This window comes from Esox lucius, chromosome 10 (assembly GCF_011004845.1).
Source record: "Esox lucius isolate fEsoLuc1 chromosome 10, fEsoLuc1.pri, whole genome shotgun sequence".
NCBI lineage: Eukaryota > Metazoa > Chordata > Actinopteri > Esociformes > Esocidae > Esox > Esox lucius.
Genome location: NC_047578.1, coordinates 12,677,859 through 12,703,789, shown reverse-complemented (window position 1 = coordinate 12,703,789; position 25,931 = coordinate 12,677,859). Strand labels below are relative to the sequence as shown.

The following is a 25,931-nucleotide window of genomic DNA, read 5'->3' as shown; positions in this document are numbered from 1 at the left end:
GCGCAGTCATTTTAACCAACTTCCTCAAATATAGCTAGCTAGAGTATTGAGGAAGAAAGGAAGTGAAAGTGATACAAATCCAGCTGACACCAACACTCTGACATTAAATCCCCTGTTTAGTAAGGCAGGCTGACGGGGGAGTTGAGCACTCACGCAATGCATTGACCCCAGCTCTTTAAGCAAGGGTGTTGAAATGGGTGGCATAGTTTGGGGTTATTTTGTGGTTAATCAGTTGGCATGTCTGGTATCGGTTTGTTTGCAGGAAGGGGAGTGTGTCAACACACCAGACATGGGCAGACACCTGGACACTGCCAATGACTGCCAATGACAAGATGCACCCAATACAATAAATAAAACACAGAATAAATCATGGCAATTTGAATGGCCTTTAGTCCATTACAACTGTTTTTCATAGATATATTTTAGTTAAAAAAAAAAGTGTTGACCATTGAATGTACACTGGTATAAATACAGGTGGATTATTATAACTAGTTTAGTTTACCCTGGGGGCCAGATATTGTTTCTGGTCAATGAGTTTCAAGGTCATTCAGTCACCCTGTCTGATGATACAGTAACATAACCCAAGCAATGTATATGAGCAAAACTGATGATAAGGCTTATGTATTTCTACATTTCCCTCCATTAATTCACAACACCAAAGCATAAACAGAATGAAGTGCTTACTTGTATGTTTTGAACCAATAAGATTCTTCTCAAATAATGATATAGTCATCAGTACAGTAGCATTCCCTCAGTTTTAACCCTGAATTCCATTACCTTGCCAGACAGTTATTGACATAGTTTGCGTCAGATGTTGGTAAGTGGAATGGGAACTGCTGCAGATCTCTCCATTTGACCTATTCCACAGAGACAAACACGTTGTGATGGTTTATGGCTTTTCTACTGATGCTCGTTTGACAAATGGACATTTCCCTAAAGAGTGATGTGGTGGGGATAAGGTGGGCTGTGGGCTTGGTTGTGTGTGTGTGTGTGGAGTTTTTTTTTTGGTAAAAGTGTTCCTTCCGCACTTGGATGATAAGTGGGATAAATGTTTTTACCCCCTGAATCATATTTCTGACCACCAAGATTTTGGAGGAACTGAGCAGATTTCTGTACATAATTATGTCCCGATGTTTCCAGATAGTTGCTGATGGATGAAGAGGGTGTTGTCTTTCAGATCTGGTGTCTGTATCTCAGATCCGTTTCATTTATTTATCATCCATAGGGCACAAAATGACACCTGCAGGCTGGGGCCCTGTTCATTTGGGCACACTGTAGCTAAACACTTTGCAAGAGAAAATGAAAACACCTTCAGTGGAATTGTTAGAGTTTAATGCCTCCTTCTTTGTGTCGGCTGTGATTTTGTGAAGTCAGATGGAAGAAGTGGCCTGAGAATAACGACAGTGTAGTTGCTTATTTGGATGTGTGCTAGCGCGCGGACTGGCAGCGCTGTGGTAGCTGTGGCAGCGACATGGGGCCTGACCGTGGCACCCTGGATGTGGTCACGGGGCCCGGAGTGTGCCCACGGCAATACATCCACAAAAAGCCACCAACTTCTACATGGCGTCCAGCGTCCTGTTGGTCTATTCTCAGAAAGGTCTAATCAGGTGTGCCGAGCACACGCACACACAGTAATTTGAGGCGGTTTGTTTATTAATTCATGGCCTAATTTCAGCTCTGTACCTCATGTCTGGCTACACTGTCTGACTGTCTGGAAAACAACCCTTATGCGGCCACAAAAGAAAAACATGTGAGGCTGAAACAACATGGACTGTCAGTCAGAGTTCTCAGACAGTGTTGGTGTTCTCTGGTTATACACTGACACTTTGTTGTTTGGATGACATAGCTACCATTTAACTGGTTCCAGGTCTTAAAAAGTTTAGAGTCACTATGTGAATTCAGGTCTGGTCACTCTATTCCCAGTGATGTCCCTAGTCATTTATACAGCGTCTAGGGTGGTAGACAGGCATCGCTTTGGCCTTTTTAATCATAGTCAGATTTCATGGACCATGGGGAGCTGATCCACATTCAATCAGATGACCTGACAGTCTGACCTGACCATAGACACCCTTAGATCTGTTTGACCTCCATCTCTAATTGAACGGGGACTCTCTCAGATCTCTCTGATGTCCATCTCTAACTGAACAGGGACTCTCTCAGATCTCTCTGATGTCCATCTCTAACTGAACAGGGACTCTCTCAGATCTCTCTGATGTCCATCTCTAACTGAACGGGGACTCTCTCAGATCTCTCTGATGTCCATCTCTCTCTCTGAACAGGGACTATCTCAGATCTCTCTAATGTCCATCTCTATCTGAACGGGGACTCTCTCAGATCTTTCTGATGTCCATCTCTCTCTGAACGGGGACTCTCTCAGATCTGTTTGAGACTGTTAGATCTGTGTGGTCTACTTTTGTCTAAGTGGATAGCTCAGTTCTGATAGACTACTGCCGGTCTAACTGTGACATCGGTGCTGGGATGTTACCGAGCCTCCATTTCTGTTCACCCTGTCCAACTAGTCTTCCTCCCCCATTAACAGTGAATATCTGCGTGTGTGTTGGTCTGAATGTCTGTGCATGCCTTTGTGAATGTGCATGCACGTCCACATGTAATTGCGTGAGTCTGAATGCGTGTGTTTCATTCCTGTGTCTTCGTCCCCCTTTGTTGTTCAGCATACCGTAATGGATATCTGTTATGGTTTGGCTTGCTCATATTCCTTTAAACACTACCTAATGTGATTCTCTTTCCATCACCGATGACCCATCTAGAGTCCATTATTGTGCCTGCTCAATTCATCGTTTATCCTTGTGGCTAGATTGTGGGTTGTGTAATAGGGGTTTTTGAGAAGTCACTGCCCTTGTTAACCCTCATGGAGATGTCAGTGGAGAATGTGTGGGATTGCGAGAGAGAGAGTGGGGAATGTGTGTTGCTGAGAAGCCTGTGAGAAGGGTTCTCATGCTGTGAGACCAGGGCCTTCCTGGTCATCCACAAAACATTTCAGAGTAGATGTGCTGATCTAGGGTCAGGTTCCAGTTAGTAATGAATAGAAAATTCACATGGATTGGTGTGGAGCTGTCTCTGTGGGTGCGTGTGTGTGTGTGTGTGCGTCTGTGTGTGTGTGTGTGTGTGTGTGCGCGTCTGTGTGTGCGTGTCTGTGTGTGTATGCACGAGTGAGAAAGAGATGGTCACCGGACCCCCCACTGGCAACACCTGCAGTGAAGTCGGATCGAACTCCAACTACATGCTGCTCTCCCAAATATTGGCGTTGTAATAAGTGTCCAGTCAGTTTCTCCTCCAGGCCCGACACGCCGTGCTGAGTACAACAAACCACTGTCGGACCGCTGCCCTCCCCTATGGGAAAGCTCAGTCAGAACTCCACACTGTCCGTGAACCCAAAGGGTGAAAACAGCTTCTCACTGAAGATAGGACAGCAAAAGCCACCCCCAAACTTCTGAAACCCTATATTTTAAAAGACTATTGCTTGGAATTTTTATTATGTTTTACTCTTCCTTCTAGCACTGACTTTACTAGTAAGGTGTATGTGTACTACTACTGGGTGGTGGGGTTGTCTGATGTAGCTGTCTTAAATGTATGTTGGATTAAAGTGGCAGCCAAATATGTTGACCAGCGTGACCAATGTAATTGGAAGAGCAATCTGATGAAAAGCAGAACGGTTTGGTGGTGCGTGTTAGAAAGGATTCTCACAATCTTCAAGTTTTTGGGAACCGTTGGGAGTTATGGCAATGTGGCAGGACCTTAAATGCAATTAAATATTACGAAGTTGGGATAAGAAAACAAAATGCATTGACCCACAGAAAGAACCTTCTGGAACTGTCCCATTCTTCTGAATACTAAGGTTAATGATCTATAGATTGAACCATAATGAAAAGGAAGAATGTTCTCTGCTTTTCTCCCTATTTCTCTGTGTAGAAAGTCTTTTTTTTTTTTGTCGGAGTGTATCACAAACCTACATGTTTCTGTCTGTCTATGTGTTTCAGTTTTATGCTGGTGTTTAGCTGTCTGGTGCTGTCTGTGTTCTCCACCATTCCAGACCATCAAAAGATAGCCAACGAAGGCCTCTTCATTCTGGTAAGAAGCAGTTCCTGCCCCGTCTTCTCCTCTGGTCCGCTGAGCTTCCAGGGCCGTGTTGTATGTTTCAAGCTTCAGGGTTGGGAGTGTTCAGTTAGGATCACTTTTGCTTTATAGATACACTGTGAAGACGCTATCATGGTGGCACAGAAGAGCAGTCCTGCTCTGAGATGCATGCTTCAAACAGACCCAAATCATCTATAAGCTGACTCCCTTTTCAGCACGTTGCAAACTCCTCCTGCCAGACCACCTCAAGTCTAAATCAAAAGTGTGTTGACCTGGTTTAGCTTGCGACATCACCATGTCATTTCCTCGTTTGGCCGGGCATGGGAAACAGACGGGACTCATGGTAGGTTGATGTAACAATGCAACAGTGGAGGTAAACACTCAGGGGTCACCCGCTGAAAGGCCCTTTATTTGACATGGCATTGTTTCTTAGCGGTAGGGTGGTCAATGGCCAGCTACTGTATATGACCACACGCTGTAACCACAACACACGATTGGTAGGCAGTCTCATTGAATCCTACCTAAAGGATTTGGTTTGAACCCTGAGCTGCCGTCTTCCGGTCCGTCACTGTATTTTATTCCCACCTGGTGTTGTTTACTCCGTCCGACTCACACCACCTCGAAAACACTCATCCACCACCAGCTTGTGGTCATCAGTTGTAATACGTCTACCTTTTATTGTGTGTGTGCGTGTGTGTCAGATTCTGTGCTTTGCCTAGCCTACCGCTGTGTGTGTGTGTGTGTGTGTGTGTTGTCCCGCGGGGGAAAGGCAGTGTTAGAAACAGCATTGTAAGCACTCAGGAGGACTCAGGTGTTGTTGAGTGTGCAGGAAATCCCTGACATGATCCACTAATCCTAACCGCCGTTCCATAATCACCCCACTCCATTTCATGTTTTCAAGGAAGTAGTGGAGGATGGCTTTCTCCTTTACTCTCACCCGTTCATTCCTTTTCCTGTTTGCTTTCCATTATTCTCTCTCCCCCTCTTCCTTTCTCTCTTTCTCCCTCTCTGTCTCTCTCTGACTCTCCCCCACTTTCGCTCTTTCTCTTTCCCCTCTTAGTCTCATCCACTAGATTCTCATACTGTTATTTAATGGTCACTCATGTCTTTTAATGACTGCATGTTCTGACCATTCACTCTTTCAATCAATCTTTTAGCCATTATTGAGCTCTGCTCACTCTACTGTAATGGCAGATCGGTCTTCTACCACTGATGTTACCTTCATCTATGAATGCAACTTGAAAATCGTGAACAGGAAGAGAAACATGATGTATTTTCTCGGTCTGATCTCATCTCTAAATCAGACACTTTTTAAGAAAAATACAAAATGTTCTCATCATCTAACGAGCAATGATGAAACTTTAGAAACTATTTTGAATAAATGTCCATGGGTGTCAAACAACACTGAGGGATATATTGTTCATATACTACACTGAGGGATAATGTTCATATACAACACTGAGGGATAATGTTCATTTACTACACTGAGGGATAATGTTCCTATGCTGCATATTGTGAAATGACACAGATAACTCCATCTCCCACAAACCTCCTCTTCTAAACCTTGGCTCCACCATGTTGTAATCAAAGGGTCAGCGTCTGTGTGGCCCCGCTGTAACCCTGAGGTGAACCGTGTGCATCGCCTGTGTTCTCATCATGGCCCCTGACGGTCCCCCCCTCTCTGCCTCCCTCCCTGCTCCCTCTCTCCCTCCCTCCCTGCTCCCTCCCTCCCTGCTCCCTCTCTGTCGCCCCCTGCTGTCCACCTGCAGGAGTTTGTGATGATCGTGGTGTTTGGTCTGGAGTACTTTGTGAGGATATGGGCGTCTGGCTGCTGCTGTCGCTACAGAGGATGGCAGGGGAGGCTACGCTTTGCCAGGAAACCTTTCTGCGTCATAGGCAAGATGCTCTCTGTGTGCATGTGTGTGTGTGTGTGTGTGTGCGTGCGTTCGCGTGTGTTGTTTATGTTCACATCCAAGTTTATGTGCATGTCTGCAAATGTGTCTGTTTACCTACAATGCATAGTGTTAAGATTGAATGAATTAATTGATAGTGTTTATTTGATTAATTCAAGTAAAAGGCTCTAGTCAGGTACAGTTCTACATTGTCTCCAAAGGAGTAATTGGCAATGGATATTTAATTATGTATTAACTTGTTCCCACACTTTCTGGGGCTGACTGTATGTTCTATTGGCACAACTCTTAATGTAGTGTTGATTGGTAATGTAGCACTGGTGTCCTAACATAAAATAAACATTAATGCGTACTTATAGGTCACACATTAGCTACAGCACTTTTTCCTTTCTCTCTTCCCAACCTCCCCTTCTCTTACTCCTTCTCTTACTCCTTCTCCTCTCTCCTTCCTCCTGCCCTTTCTCTCTGCACAGACTTCATAGTGTTTGTGGCGTCGGTGGCGGTGATTGCAGCAGGCACCCAGGGGAACATCTTTGCCACGTCAGCCCTGCGCAGCATGAGGTTTCTCCAGATCCTCCGGATGGTACGAATGGACAGACGAGGAGGCACCTGGAAGCTCCTGGGCTCTGTGGTTTATGCCCATAGCAAGGTGGGCACACACACACATACACACATTAGGATAATGATAATGATTTAATTGGTATTAGTGATACTGGTATAGTATCAAAGCAAAATATGCTGGGGGGGTGTAGGTATGTCTGCAATAAAATATATCACAACTGGTGCTGAATGGCTCAGCTCAGGAATGCTGGCCCATAGTAAGGTTAGGCTCACTGATGTCAGGGACCAAATCCCTGCTTTTGGTTTGGTTTGGCAACTGGCCGGACCACTTCGGAAGTAACTGCCAGATTGACACAGACAGACGCACACCCTACTGGGCCACGATGCAGCTGCTGATGGTCGTGTTGATGATGGGCTGAGTGATGGGCTGATTGTTGGGCTGAGTGGTGGGCTGAGTGATGGGCTGAGTGGTGGGCTGAGTGATGGGCTGAGTGTTGGGCTGAGTGATGGGCTGAGTGATGGGCTGAGTGATGGGCTGAGTGATGGGCTGAGTGGTGGGCTGAATGATGGGCTGAGTGTTGGGCTGAGTGATGGGCTGAGTGTTGGGCTGAGTGATGGGCTGAATGATGGGCTGAGTGATGGGCTGAGTGGTGGGCTGAATGATGGGCTGAGTGGTGGGCTGAGTGATGGGCTGGGTGGTGGGCTGAGTGATGGGCTGGGTGGTGGGCTGAGTGTTGGGCTGAGTGTTGGGCTGAGTGTTGGGCTGAGTGTTGGGCTGAGTGGTGGGCTGAGTGATGGGCTGAGTGGTGGGCTGAGTGATGGGCTGAGTGGTGGGCTGAGTGATGGGCTGAGTGATGGGCTGAATGATGGGCTAAGTGGTGGGCTGAGTGATGGGCTGGGTGGTGGGCTGAGTGTTGGGCTGAGTGTTGGGCTGAGTGGTGGGCTGAGTGGTGGGCTGAGTTTTGGGCTGAGTGATGGGCTGAGTGATGGGCTGAGTGGTGGGCTGAGTGGTGGGCTGAATGATGGGCTGAGTGGTGGGCTGAGTGGTGGGCTGGGTGGTGGGCTGAGTGATGGGCTGGGTGGTGGGCTGAGTGGTGGGCTGAGTGATGGGCTGGGTGGTGGGCTGAGTGGTGGGCTGAGTGATGGGCTGGGTGGTGGGCTGGGTGGTGGGCTGAGTGTTGGGCTGAGTGGTGGGCTGAGTGATGGGCTGGGTGGTGGGCTGAGTGATGGGCTGAGTGATGGGCTGAGTGGTGGGCTGAGTGGTGGGCTGAATGATGGGCTGAGTGGTGGGCTGAGTGGTGGGCTGAGTGGTGGGCTGAGTGATGGGCTGGGTGGTGGGCTGGGTGGTGGGCTGAGTGGTGGGCTGAGTGGTGGGCTGAGTGATGGGCTGGGTGGTGGGCTGGGTGGTTAGGATCACTACGAACCTTCAGCACTACTTTGTTGGCAATTATTTGCTGTAACCAACCCAGAGGCCCGATTTGATGACGACGATGATAATTAAGCCAATAATGATGATGAGGTTGTCAAGAGTGAGGATGAGGATGGTTTTGCTGTTTGTCATGTTTGGTATATAATGATTAATGTTGATAATGATGGTTATCAGGAAAATACAATGATCTCTAGCTCCTCCCTCCGTCTCCCTCTCCTCCTAATCTCTCTCATGCTCTCTCTTATCTTCCTGTCTATCCCCTCTCTCATTTCCTCCACCCTCTCTGTCTCTCTTTCCGTGTGTAATAGGAGCTCATCACAGCTTGGTACATTGGTTTCCTAGTCCTGATCTTTGCTTCCTTCCTGGTCTACCTGGCAGAGAAGGATGTTAACACGGAGTTCCACACCTATGCAGACTCCCTCTGGTGGGGGACGGTGGGTACTGCATTAAACACACACACACACACACACACACACACACACGCGCACATACACGCACACACACATAGTTCTCACCGAATTGGCAGAATTCACCTAACTACCTCACTCAAGTAGGATACCACTTAAGATTTAACGACAGGATATCTATTTTGCCATATTCATCTAAACGAACAACAGGATAGTTTCGATCGGTCTAGTCTTAAGCCTTCTCACGGCCCGTCTCACAGTCTATATGTGTGTTCTACACCAGATCACTCTAACCACCATTGGCTACGGTGACAAGACACCCCGCACCTGGTTGGGACGGCTCCTGGCTGCAGGCTTTGCTCTCCTGGGCGTGTCCTTCTTCGCCCTTCCTGCCGTGAGTCCCTGTCACTGGCCCGCTAAGCTGTCAGTTCCGCTGGCCAACCATGGCCTGGTCTTATGCCCCCTGGCTCTTCTTCTGACACCTGAACTCTGACACTTCTTTCAGGGTATCCTGGGGTCAGGCTTTGCCCTGAAGGTGCAGGAACAGCACAGACAGAAGCACTTTGAGAAGCGGAGGACTCCTGCAGCCAACCTCATACAGGTGACCACAGACAGCCCAGCGAGCATCACGGGGCAACAGATCCACTGAGCCCTAGAGCATGTTCCCAATTGCAAATTCAGGATATCGATGCTTTTTCTTTAAGCTTGTGTGTGTTGGTCCTAGGCTGCCTGGCGTCTGTACTCCACTGATGGTCAGCACTCTTACCTGACCGCCACATGGTACTTCTACGACAGCATGCTCCCGTCCTTCAGGTAGGTCCTCTCAGGTCCCGTGCTGCTGCCGTGTTACTGGTTTGTTTGTGTTACTGGTGGACCCGTGGATTTGAGCAACCTCACTGTATTTGTTGTCGATCTGCGGTGTAATGAAATGAAAGGATGACATGTCTGGGTAGGTACTAGAGATGTGACAGTTTAACAGTGAGACAGCATGGACGGTCAATTATCAGAGGTGGGGGAAATGAAGTGCAATAAACAGGAACATAAATCATTCTTAACGTATGCGTTCCCTAAAGAGTAGACAGAAACAGGATTTCTGAACATCCCAGCGCTGGATTGATTTTGCCAGTGTTGACAATTCTACCACCATCTTTCATCCATTTATCTCATGAAGATTTGAGATTATGTTCCTATATTTCAAATATTTATATTCATTTGACTCATTTGTTTGTTTAAAAAGAGGGGCTTGATTAAATGTGTCCATTGTTTCCTCTAAGCACTGTGAGCTGTAACAAATCGAAAGTCTGTGGATGACACTGTCAAGACTTCATCGCGATGAATTGCATAAAAGTCATCCCCCTCTTTTTATCGATTTAACCTATAGTTTTACTTCCTTTTTATGAGTTGTTCTTTCGTTGTTTCTTTCTTTGTTTGTTGTTTTTTGCACGTGTGGTCAGAGAACTGACGCTACTATTCAGTCACCTTCAGCGACGGCGTAGCGCCAAGAAGGTTCTTCACAACTCTCACCACACCCTGCTGTCCGGGCTGCGGCCCTACAGCTCCCCCTACCTTTCAGGGGACAGGTACGCACCACGCAATACACATATGCACACAGTCACACACACACTAACACACAATAACACACGATCACAGAACTTACATGGACCAATTTTAAGACCATATTCGGTTCAGTATATCTCAGCAGTAAAGACTGAGGAGGTATACCACGGCTTAGAGCTGTTCAAAGGCACGATATATCGTGGAGCTCGTAGCTGTGGTATATTGGCGATATAACACAAACCCCAGAGATGCCTTATAGCTATTATAAACAAGTTACCAACGCCATTGGAGAAGTAAAGGGACTCATATACCACGACTATCAGCCAATCAGCATTCAAGCACCCACTCAGCATCACTTATATCATGTATTATTATGCCATGTTCTTTTGACCATCATTTCTATCTTTCACTCTCTGGTATAACAATGACGTGGATGAAATGACTGTGGTTCCCCCAGAGAATACTACAGCCGTCATTACTTATAGTATCAAATGGGTTTTCGAAATAAATGCTGGCTGTTCCCTGGCCTGTGGTTACTGTGTGGGTGTGCTGTTGTGTATCTAACCACCTGTCATTAATACTGTTCTCAGACCTGCGTGTAATTAACAGAAATGCTCCACCCCCCATTCCTCCCTCATGCATCTCTGTCTGCCTCATTGACTTTCCTCGTCTGAATCATCTTTTAAAACGTAACTCCGTCACCCTCATCCGTTTCGTCTTCTCTCTCTTCCTCTCTTTTCTTTGCCCCCTGCCCCTCTCTCTTTTCGATCATTCGTCTCTCTTTCATGCCATCCCTCTGTCAACCGTGTTTTCAGGAAGGCAGAAGTCCCTTGCAGGTTTGTTCTGGTCTTCTGAGTGTCTGCATTTCCTCTCTGACATGTCCGACTGGGATTAGGTCCCTTGGAAAAGGATTAGGTCCCTGGCCGGAACAAGCATGGTTCCGTAACGGCGCTGGGAAATATAATAGAGTGCAACCCAGCATGACAGATAGAGACAGTAAATATGCCATGTCATTCAAGGAATATGTCTGGTCTTGATACGAACCAGGTGATATTTCTCGTGCTGTGGAATAAACAGTACAGCTCGTACTCAGTAACACTCCCAGACAGAAGTGGGTCTCCCATGTCAAGAAGAAGGTGGATAGGTGTGGAGCCAATCGATTGGATGTTCTGGAAGGCTGGTGCAGCCCTAATATGGATATACTCAAATGAACTGCTTCCTCTGCATGGTTCCACCGCCTACGCCCCCTCACTCCACCCGTCCTACACCTCCCTCCTCAATGAGCTGCATTTCAATACACTGATGGGGCTTTTTGTCTCCTCTGGACTGAAACCTAGAGGAACTGCAGGGGAAAGTACGAGTGATACTTCAGTGTGAAAGTAGGGCTAGGAAGCAGTTTCAGACTGCTGTGATTCAGCAGCAGTCTGACTAGCCTCCTCGTCTCCTTCTCCCTCACTCCTTTTCTTCACCTCCTTCCATTCCTGTTCACCTTTATGATCTCACTACTTCTGGGAAGCCCGTCTCCGTTTCCCTCTTTCCTCCCCTACTCTTCATCACCCTTCACCAAATCTCCATCTTCAAACCTCCCACTTTCATCTTCTTCTCATCTCTTCGTCACCCTATCTCTCCTTCTCCTAACTTCCCTCTTTATTCTTCTATCTTCTTCTTCACACTTCACCCTGTGCCCTGTGTGTCTTCTCAGTCAACTTCTTTCTAAAAAGAGGGGTCTCTTCCGGATTCACACTGGCCGCAAGCTGCAGAGGTATCCGTGGTCATTTAGCCTGCGCACGGGGCACGTTAGCAACCCCCCACCTGACCCACACCCCGCGCCCCGCCACTCCACACCCACTCCCGTCCCTTTGATGTTACACTCTTAATTCTGCCTCAAGGTCCCAAAGCCTTCTTGCCCAGCCAGCGCAGTGTGTACAGTATGTGCCCCATGTACATTGTCTGCTTCAAATCAAATTAGAAACTGGTCCTGCAAAAACCCTACTGTGAGTAAGAACTTGATTTGGTGTGAGTCGCTTCAATGAGAGTAGTGACACTTGCCATTGAGGATGGTACTCGGGCAGTGGTTGACATTTGGTTCCTTTTTATGGATCTTTTAAAATAGGAAAACACTGCTCTGGTGTAGAAATCTTTGACTGAACCTTGACTGCGTGGCAGAATGATGGAGGGAATTCTGTTCAAAGGACACATCTGTTCATTTGAATGGGAAAACTGCAGTTGGCTGAGGCATTTAGCCTGATTTCGCCCAGTCAAACTGGACACAATGAACTATTAATTCTTTACTGCAAAACAGAACAGTTCTTAGTATGTTTTCATGCTTTAATGTAGATGTAATATATTGCATTGGGCTCCTCTCACACTCATACAGATCTGACAGCTTTACAGTAACATCTTTGTTCTTTTGAACAGAAGGTTGTTCCAAACTTTTTTTAATGAAAAGGTTAAATGTTTGAGAAACATGCGCATGATGTTGCATTACTGTTTTGTGTTAAGTGCACACATATTCATGCATGCTTTCTGTATTCCTTCCTGCCATAGGAATATTTTGACTGAGGGTTACAATTAGCCTGCATGCTATGCTACCAAATGCGTGTTGTACTTTTGCAATTCTAGCCATAAAAACAAATAAATGTTTCTCTTTAAATCCTTTGCGAAGTAGGCACCGCATGTCTTTGAAGGATTCAGCTGGATTTTGAAAATAAATGCTCACAACCCCTTTTAAAGTCAACCTGAGCATTTAAGCTTCAATATATGAAATGCTATTTCCCAAATGCCCTTTCAGCTATTTAAATATTAATTTAAATGGCATGCAGCTCACAACCTTGGAGTATATCAGCATAAACTGCGAGTAAACAACAAAGACACTCAAATACCTCTCAGCCATGTCACTTCTGCAATGCTTTGTGACTTGGAAGTGGTCACGGAGTGTATGGGCCAAACGGTACCCTAATTCCTATTTAGTGCACTGCTACTATACCCTTATCATAAGCACCCTTGTCTGAAGTAGTGCATCAGGAAAATTGGGCACTGGCTGTTAGGACTCTGTCAGCCGGAAGGGCCCCATCGTGCCTTCTCATTGGGCAACAGAGTCACTCTCTTTTCCCCAATTTACTGTGCATTATGGCACTCTCCTTAATGAGCTTAATGTGCCATCACAGTCGGGTGCTCATTTATCGTTGGAAGGAGTATGATGGGAGTTTGTTCTACATTGTGTTTTCACCCCAAACTTACAGACACACACACGCACGCACAACGATATTAAGGCAGCCAGCCGGTAGGTCAGCCAGCAAGCCAGCATGGCAGTTAGCTAGTCAGCCAACCAGAAAGACAGCCAGTTAGTCTGTCAACCAGTTTGTGTGCTCGCACACCAATTACCAAGTCAGCTTGCCGGACGGTTAGCCAGTTAGCCAGCAAGCCAGTCAGTCAACAAGTCAGCCAGTCTCTACTCCTTGTCTGTGTGTAATTCCCCCAACTCTGTTGTTATGTCTGTTTGCCGTGTAGATAAGTGACTCTGCTATACGTGCCTGTTTAATGGGAGACACTAGATATATGCTGTCCCTCTCTACCGTCCTGCTGTCTGTACGCTGCTAACGTCCCCTAACATCCCCAGAACACTTCTCTGCTGCTTGGCTCAACTCAGGGTCTGAAACAACACGGTCATCCACAGGAGGCAATAGACCTACAGTCAATGAGGAATATTTCCAAACAGCGCTTTACTGATCTCCTAGTTATTCATCAGACCAACGTGGACAGACGAACTTCATTGTTCTGTCATTGTTCCAGTAGCAGCAAAATTGGTTTCCGAGACCGGATGCGGATGAACAACTCCCGTTCGTCCCAGGCGATCAGAAACAAGGCCTCCCCGCTGCCCCCTGGGGTGAGTGTCCGCCATTCCCCCAGCACGGAGAACGTCCCCGATGCCACCAGCCCCGGGAAGGTGCAGAAGAGCTGGAGCTTCAATGACCGCACCCGTTTCCGAACATCTCTACGACTGAAACCCAGACCGCCTGCAGACGGTGGGAACTAGAACTTGACTCGTTCAAGCTCACACACGCATGTCCACAGTGTAAAGGCATACACACTCACACACACATGTCCACAGTGTAAAGGCATACACACTCACACACACATGTCCACAGTGTAAAGGCATACACACTCACACACACATGTCCACAGTGTAAAGGCATACACACTCACACACACGCATGTCCAGAGAGTAAAGGCACACACACTCACACACACGCATGTCCACAGTGTAAAGGCATACACACTCACACATGTCCACAGAGTAAAGGCATACACACTCACACACACACATGTCCACAGTGTAAAGGCATACACACTCACACACACATGTCCACAGTGTAAAGGCATACACACTCACACACACGCATGTCCACAGAGTAAAGACTCACACACACACTCACACACCTTCACAGTGTAAAGGCAAACATACAAACCCTCTCACCTGCTCACCCCCCACCCCCCTGTCTGGGGAAAACTATGATTCCCCCCCCAAAAAAAATATCACTGTAAATATAATATGTAATTTCAATAATGTGCAGTGAAAGCAATCTGGCTCTTATAGACACTTAATAGCACGTTAAATTGCAACCCCTGCCCTTAGCTTCTCAATGGTTCGATCCACTGCCCCCCCTCCCCCGGCAGTGGCACATCGTGCAGGTACAGTGGGTGTGTGGGATTCTAACAGTCTCTTGTTGGGGGTAGACTTTCAGTAAGTCGTTCAAACTAAGGATATTGTAGAATTTTGCTGGCAGTGTCAAACCCGCAACCTTTGGCTCCCCAGACGGGTGCACTACCCACTGCTCCAGATAGGTATATCCCATTTGGAGAGGCGAGCAGTGGCCTTACCAAGGCCGATACAATATGTTAGACCTTTCTTTACTTATACCACTCAATACAATAAAATAAAATAAATAAAATAAAAATACACATTTATAACCGGCACCAGCCTTCATTTCCGCTGCATTGAATTACAGGTCACACTTTGTTAGCTAGTGGTTAGCTGACTTTTGCTAGCAAGCTACAGTAACATCAACCAGTGTTTGCAGCTGTTTTGAATTTGCAATACAATGCATGTAGCGTTCCTTAGCTGGCAAGGTGACAGTGTTCGTTTCCACCATTTGAAAGGCACTCAATGCACGTTAACTACGTTTGTTCCATGTTGGTAGAGGTTCATACACAATAGCTGAATTTGCAGAGCTACAGAAGCGAGCAAAACGAGGGCGCAAACTAAGACAACATTACAGCACTGGTGTCCCCTCAAGATAGCTCTGGAGAACATTTCATGTAATTGTCCCATCCTAGGTGGATTTGTCCCCCCGTTGCACACACACCCCCTGACGCTGCATGTGTTGTGTTGTCTACAGTGGAAGGAGTAGGGGAGGACAGCGTTGAAGACAAGCCGTATTGTGATGTGGCCATGGAGGAAGTGATCCCAGCAGTGAAAACCTTGATACGGGCTGTCAGGTGAGTCCTTCACCGTTTGAATTATTACAGGCGTAAATCGCCCGGCTTGATAGGGGGACTCCTATTCGCCAACCTCCACTGTTTTTTTTTTTTTAAAACAGCAGATCTGTATGATTATCCAATGATTTTCAGAAAGGCACTTATTACATTTTGGCCTATTTAAAGATTGGGGTTTATACAGTCGAGGCTATACAATTTTATAAATTACACTGAAGTATTATGCTTTGCAATAATGTATTCAGTAAAAATCAACAAAATGCTATTTCATAGTGCGATGTAAGAAGTTCATACCGATCTTCATTAAGGTGATATTGCCCTTTTTGGCTTATAACTTGATCTAGCCGTTTCTTGTAAATGTCTTTCAAGTGTCATGCATCAACTGGAAGGAATTTTTTGCCTACTCCTTTACAGTAGTTCTTCAAATGTTCAAGGGCTTGAAATCACCCCAAAAGCCTTTCGATATGATTGCGATATGGGCTATAAAAGTGACATTCCATAACCCTCCATTTCTTCTTTTTGAGACGTTTTGTTTTAGCATTGGTTGTGTGTTTAGATCATTATCCTGCTGCATTGTCCTTGTTCCGCTAAGATTCAGCCTTTTGACAGATGGCCTCATATTCTCCCCAAGAACAAAATGGAACTCATGGTTGACTCAAATATTAAAGTTTGTCCAGGCCCTGAACTAGCAAAGCAGTCCCAAACCAAGGCCATCACCATAGACTTAGTGCAGTCACTTTAAATCAGCTAACCTCTGACCAGTCTTCATATCCAAGCAGACAAAATAATTTTTACTCACTAAAACTTGTTAAGATAAGTCTGTGAGTAGACTACTTTTTGTATCCAAGTTTTTGTTCATTCACATTTACATTCTGAATTTTTTTTGTAACGTTGTAATGATGCTAAGCTAGTCAGATCTTGGCTAGAGTTTGCCAGAATTGTATTTGTAATACATTTTGTAGATTACATTTTTCTCTTTGATATTATGGAGCTTATTTGTGTTGATCAGTGGCAAAACTCAAAATTTTGATTTAATGTTGTATCACAAAATACAAGGGGAGAAATACTTTTGAGAAACTCTGTAAGTATCATAGAACGATACCAGTCTGCCAGACATAGTGTTGGTGTATGTCCCCAGAGTCAGCCATACCAACCCTCTCCATCTTCATGCTATATGACAATGTTTGTGTTTCTGTTTATACTCAGCGTCTATAGAATGGTGTTTTATAATGTAAGGCTGTAGAGCCTTCTAGGTGGAAATACATAATGTAGACCCTTCTAGGTTGAAATATAGCTACTTCTCAATTTCGGAGTACAAATAAAATGAAACACAAATAATATTATCAGAAAGCTTACGCCTGCTTGGCACCAAACTCAGGAGATATTCCTGCAAATCTTGGCAGCGTTGCAAATGGCTCGGTGTTTGTCGGTAGTGTAATAGCTCAGTGGACCAAGGTCAAAAGGACCACATGTTATTTTAATATTAGCACATCACCAGTATACAGCAGAATACCCCTCCATGCCAAGCTGAACCAACCAGATCAAAAATGATGCCATGACCTAGGTCCACAGGTTGAGGCCTTTGGTTTTCAAATCCTTAGTTTTGAACGTGTATTTTAGTCACCATTGAAGATCCAACAATAATCCACTTGGGCTGACTGACCTAGGAGGAGGCAGGGTGAGGAACTACTGTAGCTCTTATGGTTCTGTACTTTACTGGAGAGTAGGGAGTTCCTTCCTAGTTCTTAGACACTGGGGCACGTGTGTGCACGTCGACGCGTATGTTCACCTTGGAAGGAACGCTGGGGCCTTATGTTAGTTCTCCACCTAAGATTTATGTGTTTTACTTAACAGGTAGATTTAGCACGAGCCAGAATGCTGAGGCTTCATTTTTGGATGACTCTTCCAGTTAATCATGCTCCCTACCTGTCTGTGGAAATGTTGGGTGTGCTGTTCGGGGTTCAGAAGGATGGTTAGAGGAGGGGAAGATAGAGGCTGTGAGATATCTTCTGTAGGTCTCCGAGAACTCATCAAGCTCTGCAAAATCAATCAGTGCCAACTTCTTTACTTTTGAACAGATAGGAGGCTTTTACTTTTTGAACAGTTTAGAAGTGGTACTGTGCTTACCATTGAATGTTTTTATGTTCCTTATGGTTTTCAATGAAACATATAATAAGCTGTGCAGTGAACTCATCTACACATATAACTGGCATTGCTCTTCCATCACACTCTATTAACTAATGAAGTAATTTAACATAAAACCAAACCAAAAATGACTTACAGCTAACTTGCATATTCAGTGCTGACTCGCATATACAGCTCTGGAAAAAATGAAGAGACCATCGCCCCTTTTTCTTTCCTTTCCGTTCAATTTCCAGTGGTCTCTTAATTTGAACCCTTCTGTTCCTCACTCAAAACCTTCCTCTTCGACTTTTTTGGAAAGAAAAGATAAAGTTGAAATGGTTTCTGAATTTTTTCCAGAGCTGTATTTGATCCAAATCTTAATAATACTCTTAAAGAGCCTCTGAGCCTGTAGCTAATGATTTAGTGCCAACCATGCCACTATACCAGTTAGCTGTACGTTCTTCACACTGACCAGTGTATGAATATAACCACACGACGAAGAGAGACGACTCAGCTCTTTGAGGAACTCCTTAGAGGATGGAAATAAAATGGGATTTTTCCCTTTATTTTCATTCCCTTCTGCTCTTTCTTTTACCCACACCTGGCAGAAACGAAAAAATGCATCTACCTGCAGAAAATGAAAATACACCCTGCAAAAATCTAGACCAAACTCTGTAGTCATCAAGAATGCACCCAGAGTGCTGTGTGGGGAGGATGGGGGTAGGGTCCGCTGAGGGCTGTTGGTTGCACCATCTGTGGACCACCACCCTTCTAATACGTCCCCTGTCTCCAGCATAGCAGAAAAGAGAAAAGAAGAGAGACAGGGAGAGTGAGGGGGGGGTTTGTTGGAAAGAAAAGGGAGAGTGAGTTCATGTGTGGCTGTGGGTTTCTTACAGTGACATTACTCTAGAGTTGCAACACACAGCGCTAAACTCCAATCGCACTTCTTCAGTATGTTCATTCTTCAAAACGGTTAGCATTTGTCATGCCGTCCCACTCGAGATTCTCAGACCTCATAAGCTTGAGCTTGGTCCTAATGTGTTATACAGCCCTGAATATGTCTGTTTCACCATATCCTTTCAACCTGTAGCTGTTTAATATGTTTCACCATACCCTCTCAACTACTGTAGTTGTTTAATGTGTTTCAACATACCCTCTCAACTACTGGAGTTGTTTAATGTGTTTCAACATACCCTCTCAACTACTGTAGTTGTTTAATGTGTTTCAACATACCCTCTCAACTACTGGAGTTGTTTAATGTGTTTCAACATACCCTCTCAACTACTGGAGTTGTTTAATGTGTTTCAACATACCCTCTCAACTACTGGAGTTGTTTAATGTGTTTCAACATACCCTCTCAACTACTGTAGTTGTTTAATGTGTTTCAACATACCCTCTCAACTACTGGAGTTGTTTAATGTGTTTCAACATACCCTCTCAACTACTGGAGTTGTTTAATGTGTTTCAACATACCCTCTCAACTACTGTAGTTGTTTAATGTGTTTCAACATACCCTCTCAACTACTGTAGTTGTTTATTGTGTTTCACCATACTCTCCCAATTACTGTAGCTGTTTAATGTATTTCACCATACCATCTCAACTACTGTAGTTGTTTAATATGTTTCACCATAACCTCTCAACTACTGTAGCTGATTAATATGTTTTACCAAACTATCTGGATATCAGTTTTATCTACCATTTGTGTACTCCTACATTATGTCCGGTATATTTCAACTAACTTTAACATCTGAGTCAACAGTGGTGCTTGCTGCTTTACCAACTGAGCTTCGCACGACACGTTCATTTGATTACCCCCCCACCCCCCCAAACTGTGACAAAACACACTGATTATCCAGCACCCTCAGCCCATCTGTGTGTGAGTGATAGGAGTTTCTCATACAATAGTTTCCCTCCTTGCCACCTCGTCCCACCCCGAATCACAAAGCAATCCATCATAGTGTGCGTTGACAGGTTAAGTGCGTCTATTTTGCGCCACTAACATTTGCCGTTTCCTTTATTCTGCCGAGCAAGCACCTCTGGGTCTGGGCAGGGGGTGGATCGGGGAGGGGGGGGGGTAACCGCCCCGCCCCCACACTTCCTTCCATGACGCCAGCCAGACGCTTCTACTCTCCATCTCCCCACTAGTGTGACAAGCGGCCGTAACTCTGCCTTAAACAGTAATGTTGTTGCCGTCGACTGTATTGTACAGTAAATGCTTGGTCAACGCTCCTCAGCCCCGTCTCAGCCTTAACGTCTCTCTAGGAAAAGGCCAGTGATTAGTGCAGGGTGGACGCCAACATAATTAGTTTTGTGCGCTGAAGCGTCTGTCCCCACAACCTTCTCGGTGAGAGAAAAGATTAGACCAGACACACTCTGGGGTTCACCTATTGTGGGGTGCGCATGTGAGTGCGTGTGTGTGTGTGTGTTTGAGAGGGAGTGAACTAATAGTTGACTAAGCAGAGACTCGGAGGGTGTGCAGAAAACAGTGTGTCCCTCTCTCCTCACACAGAGCACCGGAACAAGGGTGTCGATTAGAGATATGTATACAGTAAGTATTCTATATATGGCTCTCTACATACTGCCTTGGTAATACAGTAGCAATGTCCTTGTTAAAGGCCACAGCAAAGGGGAATCCCTTCGGCACTTTCCCATGGTGTCATTCTACAAGGCCATTTGTGAATGATATTGATAAGGTCACTTTGACTGCCTGTTCCATTTATAAAGTTACAGTGCGGTGTGTTGATCGATGTAGCAAATTAGTTGTGACGATCACAGTAGTGTTTAGGAGTTTTGAAAAAGGTTTTAACTGAGTTTCATTTATCTTTGGCGCTAGCCGCTACGCCCTTGTCATGAGGAGAACCCACCGAGCAGAGCAACACTTGCACGTTTTTTAGTTACGGACTAGACCTGTGATGTTACGTTGATGTTACGTTGATGTTACGTTGAGTTTGCTTAAATTTGGATTATATTTATTTATCTACTTTGGGCTTTGGAAAGCATTCAGACACCTTTACCTTCTGTACATATTTTTGCCATCAAAAATAGGAATATTGGAAGGTATTTCTGCTGGAGTTTCCATTGTAGGGAATAGGCTGACTGGTTCCATGATACAGTATGACTTTCTTAGTTTAATAGATCAGTCGTGATTTGTCAATCTTTTGATTTTACCTAACAACTCAGAAAATCGAAAAATAAGGTGTACATTTGCATTTGGATTTTAATACCTGTACTTGCAGTACTCTGTATGTTAAATGTGGTTATGTTAAATGTGGTTATGTTAAATGTGGTTATGTTAAATGTGGTTATGTTAAATGCTACCTACCCTTTTGTCCCACTTGCATAGTAACTGATGAAACACAGTGCTTGTTTTATGGTTAAATGCATTGGCAGCATTCACTGGTCTATTTCTGTTGGCACGCACACGTACATATTCTAGGTAATATTTTATTAAAGTGTGTGTGTGTGTGTTTAGGATCCTGAAGTTTCTGGTGGCCAAGAGGAAGTTTAAGGAGACATTGCGTCCGTATGATGTGAAGGATGTCATAGAGCAATACTCCGCTGGACACCTGGACATGCTGGGCAGAATCAAGAGTCTACAAACCAGGTACAGACACACACACACACACACACACACACATTAATAGAGTCTGTAAACCAGGTACACACACAGAGACACACACACACACATTAATAGAGTCTGTAAACCAGGTACACACACAGAGACACACACACACATTAATAGAGTCTGTAACCCAGGTACACACACAGAGACACACACACACATGAATAGAGTCTGTAAACCAGGTACACACACACACACACACACACACACACATTAATAGAGTCTGCAAACCAGGTACACACACACATTAATAGTGTCTGCAAAAAAGGTACACAAACACACACACACACACACACACAAACACACATTAATAGAGTCTGCAAACCAGGTACACACACACATATTAATAGAGTCTGCAAACCAGGTACACACACACACACACACACATTAATAGAGTCTTCAAACCAGGTACACACACACACACACATTAATAGAGTCTGCAAACCAGGCACACACACACACACACAAACATGTTGGTTTTTATATCCTCATGGGGCCAGAAAAACAAAATGCTCCCTTGCCCTAATCTTAACCCTAAACCTAACCATAATCCTAACCTTAACCTAACCCTAATCTAAACCTAACTCTAACCTTAACCTCAATAAAGCTAAATGTATGCTTAAATTTTACCTAGATATAATCCTCAATACTAACCATACCACTGGGAAATGAACCAATTTGATATATTGTTCCTGATTGTTGTGCTTGTCGTCTTGGTTCTCCTCAGGGTGGATCAGATAGTGGGCCGTGGTTCGTCCTACCAGCCGGACAACAAGAAGGTGAGGAGTGAGAAGGGAGAGAAGACCCCTCCAGAACTGGACCTCATGGACGAGCTCAGCATGATGGGACGAGTCATTAAAGTGGAGAAACAGGTAGAGGGCTAATAGCACAGGACCTCAGGTAATGATCATGTTTGCAGGCCCACAGCCAGCACCTAGAGTCACTTTTTCACCTGGCTTTCCTGAGTTTATGGCCACTCCGTGGAATACTTTGCACCTTTATTATGCAACAGCATGATTGCTAAGGTGTTTCTATACCTCTGAGGGAAGTGTAGTGGAAAACACTGCTAACATTATAGCCCTGTTTCAGCTGGTATTGGCCTGGTGCTTAATCAATTAGGTAAATTAATTATTTGGTTGAGAAAACAATGCAATTAACTTTTCAAATAATTTGTGAGATAATACCAGGGAAATTACAATCTGTGATATAATCATGGCAAATGTGCCTTTTTTAAAAATTTAACACACTGGTAATAATGTAGTCGAACATATGGTTTCTGTGTGATGTGTGTACATCTATAGAGTGTATTTTAAACTGTGGCATGTATATCTTGCTTGTGTGCAGGTACAGTCTATAGAGAACAAGCTGGACCTCCTTCTTAACTTCTACAGCCAGTGTCTGAAGAAGGGCTCCTCCAACTTCACCCTGTCATCCCTGTTGGAACCAGACCTGACATCAGACTACCACAGCCCTACAGACCACCACGACCGCTTTCCCTCCGCCAACACACTCAACATCTCCCGGTCAGAGTCCAGCAACATGGACTGACTGGTACTGTACTCGAAGACTGGGTCTAGGGCCTGCTACAAGACCCTCACCTAAATGTATTTAAGCCCTGAGATTTCATGTCAACATACTGTACTGTAGCAGCACCCAAAACAGTAACCCCCTTTAACTTTCAGTGTTGTAACTCTCAACCTTCTCATTAAGTCCTGAACCACTTGGATCCCTGATGTTGGAAGTCTGACTTCTCCCCTTTAGATTCACCTGCCTGGACCTTTATGGATTCATACTCCACACGTAGGACCAACACTTATTTAGACCGATCCTCCTCCTTAGAATCCTTCTTCCCTCCATGTTTTTAACGTTCTCTTTGAGCGGACACTTCATCCTTGTAGGCTCTTTATTAACCAAACGGCCCCAGGCAACCCTCACCATTCCTCACACTACATCCTCTCACCTGTTCTCGCCCGGAACCTCCCCCTTCCTCGTCATCTCGCCATGATAGCCCCTAACCCTTACCCTAAAAACAGGACCTTGGAGAGAACATTGCCAGTGAAACTGTGGACCTCTGCATCTTGCACTGAACATACAGACACCGACCACCAGAGGGTGCTGCCTGAGCAGAGAACTGACCAAAGCCCCTCTGTACACTACTCAGTCTCATTCCCTCAGGGGAAAGAAGAGCAGCAGGAAAAGAAGGACGAACTACTTGACTACGAAATCCAACCAGTATCACTTACCAATTATGTTGTACAAACTGTATCCATCAATGCCTTTTCCTAAAGCTGTAGATTCAACTTTGAGCAAAGTCGGGGTTTTGTAATTTTTTTACAGGATTTTTTGGTTTCTCATATCAGTTCAGTGTTATTCCTTTCCTTGTTTCTTCCTTGGTAATAGATATACTTCCAAATTAATGAGTGAAGAAATGCTGAAGCCCTCCTACAGGCTGGACTAATGCTATGATTTGGGGATATCTGCTCTCTTGTAGGTCAGACACTGTTGCTACGGGAGATGGACTGTCTTTAACCTCTGATCAATGTACTGCAGATGCCCATTGCCAGACCCTCCTCACCTTCTCTTGTCCCCACCACTCTGATCCCAGCTCATCTCTCTTGTCCCCACCACTCTGATCCTAGCTCATCTCTCTTGTCCCCACCACTCTGATCCCAGCTCATCTCTCTTGTCCCCACCACTCTGATCCCAGCTCATCTCTCTTGTCCCCACCACTCTGATCCCAGCTCATCTCTCTTGTCCCCACCACTCTGATCCCAGCTCAACTCTCTTGTCCCCACTACTCTGATCCCAGCTCATCTCTCTTGTCCCCACCACTCTGATCCCAGCTCAACTCTCTTGTCCCCAACACACTGATCCCAGCTGAACTCTCTTGTCCCCACTACACTGATCCCAGCTCAACTCTCTTGTCCCCACTACGCTCTTGGGCTACCCACACTGGAAAAAATACCCAAAATGGATGGGTCAACATGGATAGAATAACTCCCAGCTATTTCTGTCAAAACGTTATCCTTCTCACCTTGCCCTTTTGTCCAGTTTGTTACATGGTGGTTGTTCCACCCTTGTCACCATGAGCAGTATCGTGTTGTGAAAAGAGGACTCATTCATACCATCCCTTATTGAAGTGCATCCAAGATGCTCCATTACAGTCACCAACTTATGATCCTTTCTCCAATTAGCCCACTTTTTAATGAAAAAGTTCCTCCTTTTATACAGCCAATATGTTATCGTGTAACAGTTTGAAACAGACTGACGGGAAGGAATCGCTCTTTATTTTCAGAATCTGATTCATGAAATGGACACTCTGTCCATGTCCCCACACAGGGTCCAGTTAAGATGGATATAGGATGTTTTCCATGTGCTGAATCCTTCATAGAAAATCCTTGCCTTGCAGCCCATCGGTCAGTCATGCATGTTCCAGGCTCAGATCTCACCATAGGGTAAGACAACACTGATCCGTAGACACTCTTTTCTCACTCCTCCTCCATTTTCACAGGGTCCCACTCCTGTGTTTTGTGGCGACTGGTTTAGGCGGGCCAATCAGTTCGTGTCTATGACAAGATTGTACTGCATTCCGGCAACGACTATCCCCCTTTCTCAGACTACATTCCAGCATGGATACTCAGTAGCTACTACTTAGAATGCATGGGCCATTGTCGGAAAACAGCCTTAGTTTCTGCCATTGGTGGTTAAGAGAGAACTGTTGTCTTGTTGATTCCCTCGACACATGCACTTAGTATTTACAGCCAGTGAACAGGGAGAAAGCACCTTACCTGTGCTGTGGCCAGTTGTCTGAATGCTGACTGGTGGCGTGAGGTGGTGTCGGATAGGATAATGCCTGGGAGACATCCATCCATGTCATAAGCATGATCTCCGGTAATGCAGTGTCTCCTATCTACGCATGTGTCTTAGAAAACAGTTCTGACCTTATAAATACTTCTTTACTGCCTCTATCTCAAGGAGCACTCAAAGCAGAGGCCTTTCTCGCTTTACCTAGAATAGCTATTACACTCGAGCCATTATGTGGTACAGTCAGGTGGAAATTGATTAGCACCGTAAAGGTGAAGATAAAGATGAGCAAAAAAGTTGTGTAAAACACACAACCCAGGTGAGGAGCAATGTTATAATTTGGTTGTTTATGACGATAAACAATGGTTCACTCATAGATATATGCTTTGTAAAGCTTTTCTGATGGACAGAACTGGAGAACACGCACCTCAAAGTTATTTTTCCCACTGTAGCTAACATTATGGCACCTACAGAGATCCGTGGCATACTTTTAATCAAACACGTTTAATATCTATTTTTGTGTTTTTGTGTCAGTTTGTTTAAAATAATATGTCGCTTTTTTTTAATGTCCAATCAACAAAATATAAAAGTTACCAAAGTTTGTCAGAGACCAAGTCCCAAAGCTCAACCATTTATTTGTCCGTGGTAAGACATAATTGCATCCGGCCCTAATGATGAAGGACAATTTCTTTTTCTCAGAATCTCAGTTGGCTGTTTTCAGCCAATACAAGCATGTCTCTCCAAAGTTCTTTGGTTTAATCAAGCCAGCATTTATTTGACTCAGGTGCATAAATGTTCCATTCAAAGGTACTGGAGATTCTGAGAAACGCTTAAGTCTGGGGAGACACATCGATGCCACAATCTGATGCTTTTGTTACAGAATATTTGTATCAAAAGTTGAAGTTGCATTTTGTTTGACATCATT

The 25,931-nt window shown here is 45.0% G+C and overlaps 1 protein-coding gene across 3 annotated transcripts in view; it reads left to right on the top strand.

The window, feature by feature from the left end:
- Positions 1 to 25,564, top strand: part of LOC105012601 (potassium voltage-gated channel subfamily KQT member 4) — a 59,159-nt gene extending 33,595 nt beyond the window's left edge. The window contains exons 2-15 of one of the 3 annotated variants that reach the window (XM_034294886.1): positions 3,999 to 4,089; positions 5,865 to 5,991; positions 6,479 to 6,654; positions 8,304 to 8,429; positions 8,686 to 8,796; positions 8,908 to 9,003; positions 9,127 to 9,215; positions 9,857 to 9,982; positions 13,755 to 13,984; positions 15,359 to 15,458; positions 20,090 to 20,128; positions 21,053 to 21,184; positions 21,930 to 22,074; positions 22,547 to 25,564. In XM_034294886.1, coding sequence (XP_034150777.1) covers positions 3,999 to 4,089; positions 5,865 to 5,991; positions 6,479 to 6,654; positions 8,304 to 8,429; positions 8,686 to 8,796; positions 8,908 to 9,003; positions 9,127 to 9,215; positions 9,857 to 9,982; positions 13,755 to 13,984; positions 15,359 to 15,458; positions 20,090 to 20,128; positions 21,053 to 21,184; positions 21,930 to 22,074; positions 22,547 to 22,750 — 1,792 coding nt within the window. In that variant the 3' untranslated portion in view covers positions 22,751 to 25,564. Of the gene's footprint in view, positions 1 to 3,998; positions 4,090 to 5,864; positions 5,992 to 6,478; positions 6,655 to 8,303; positions 8,430 to 8,685; positions 8,797 to 8,907; positions 9,004 to 9,126; positions 9,216 to 9,856; positions 9,983 to 13,751; positions 13,985 to 15,358; positions 15,459 to 20,089; positions 20,129 to 21,052; positions 21,185 to 21,929; positions 22,075 to 22,546 lie in introns of all 3 variants that reach the window. The other 2 variants (XM_029122947.2, XM_010873558.3) reach the window with 2 other exon arrangements.
- The last annotated feature ends 367 nt before the right edge of the window (positions 25,565 to 25,931 follow it).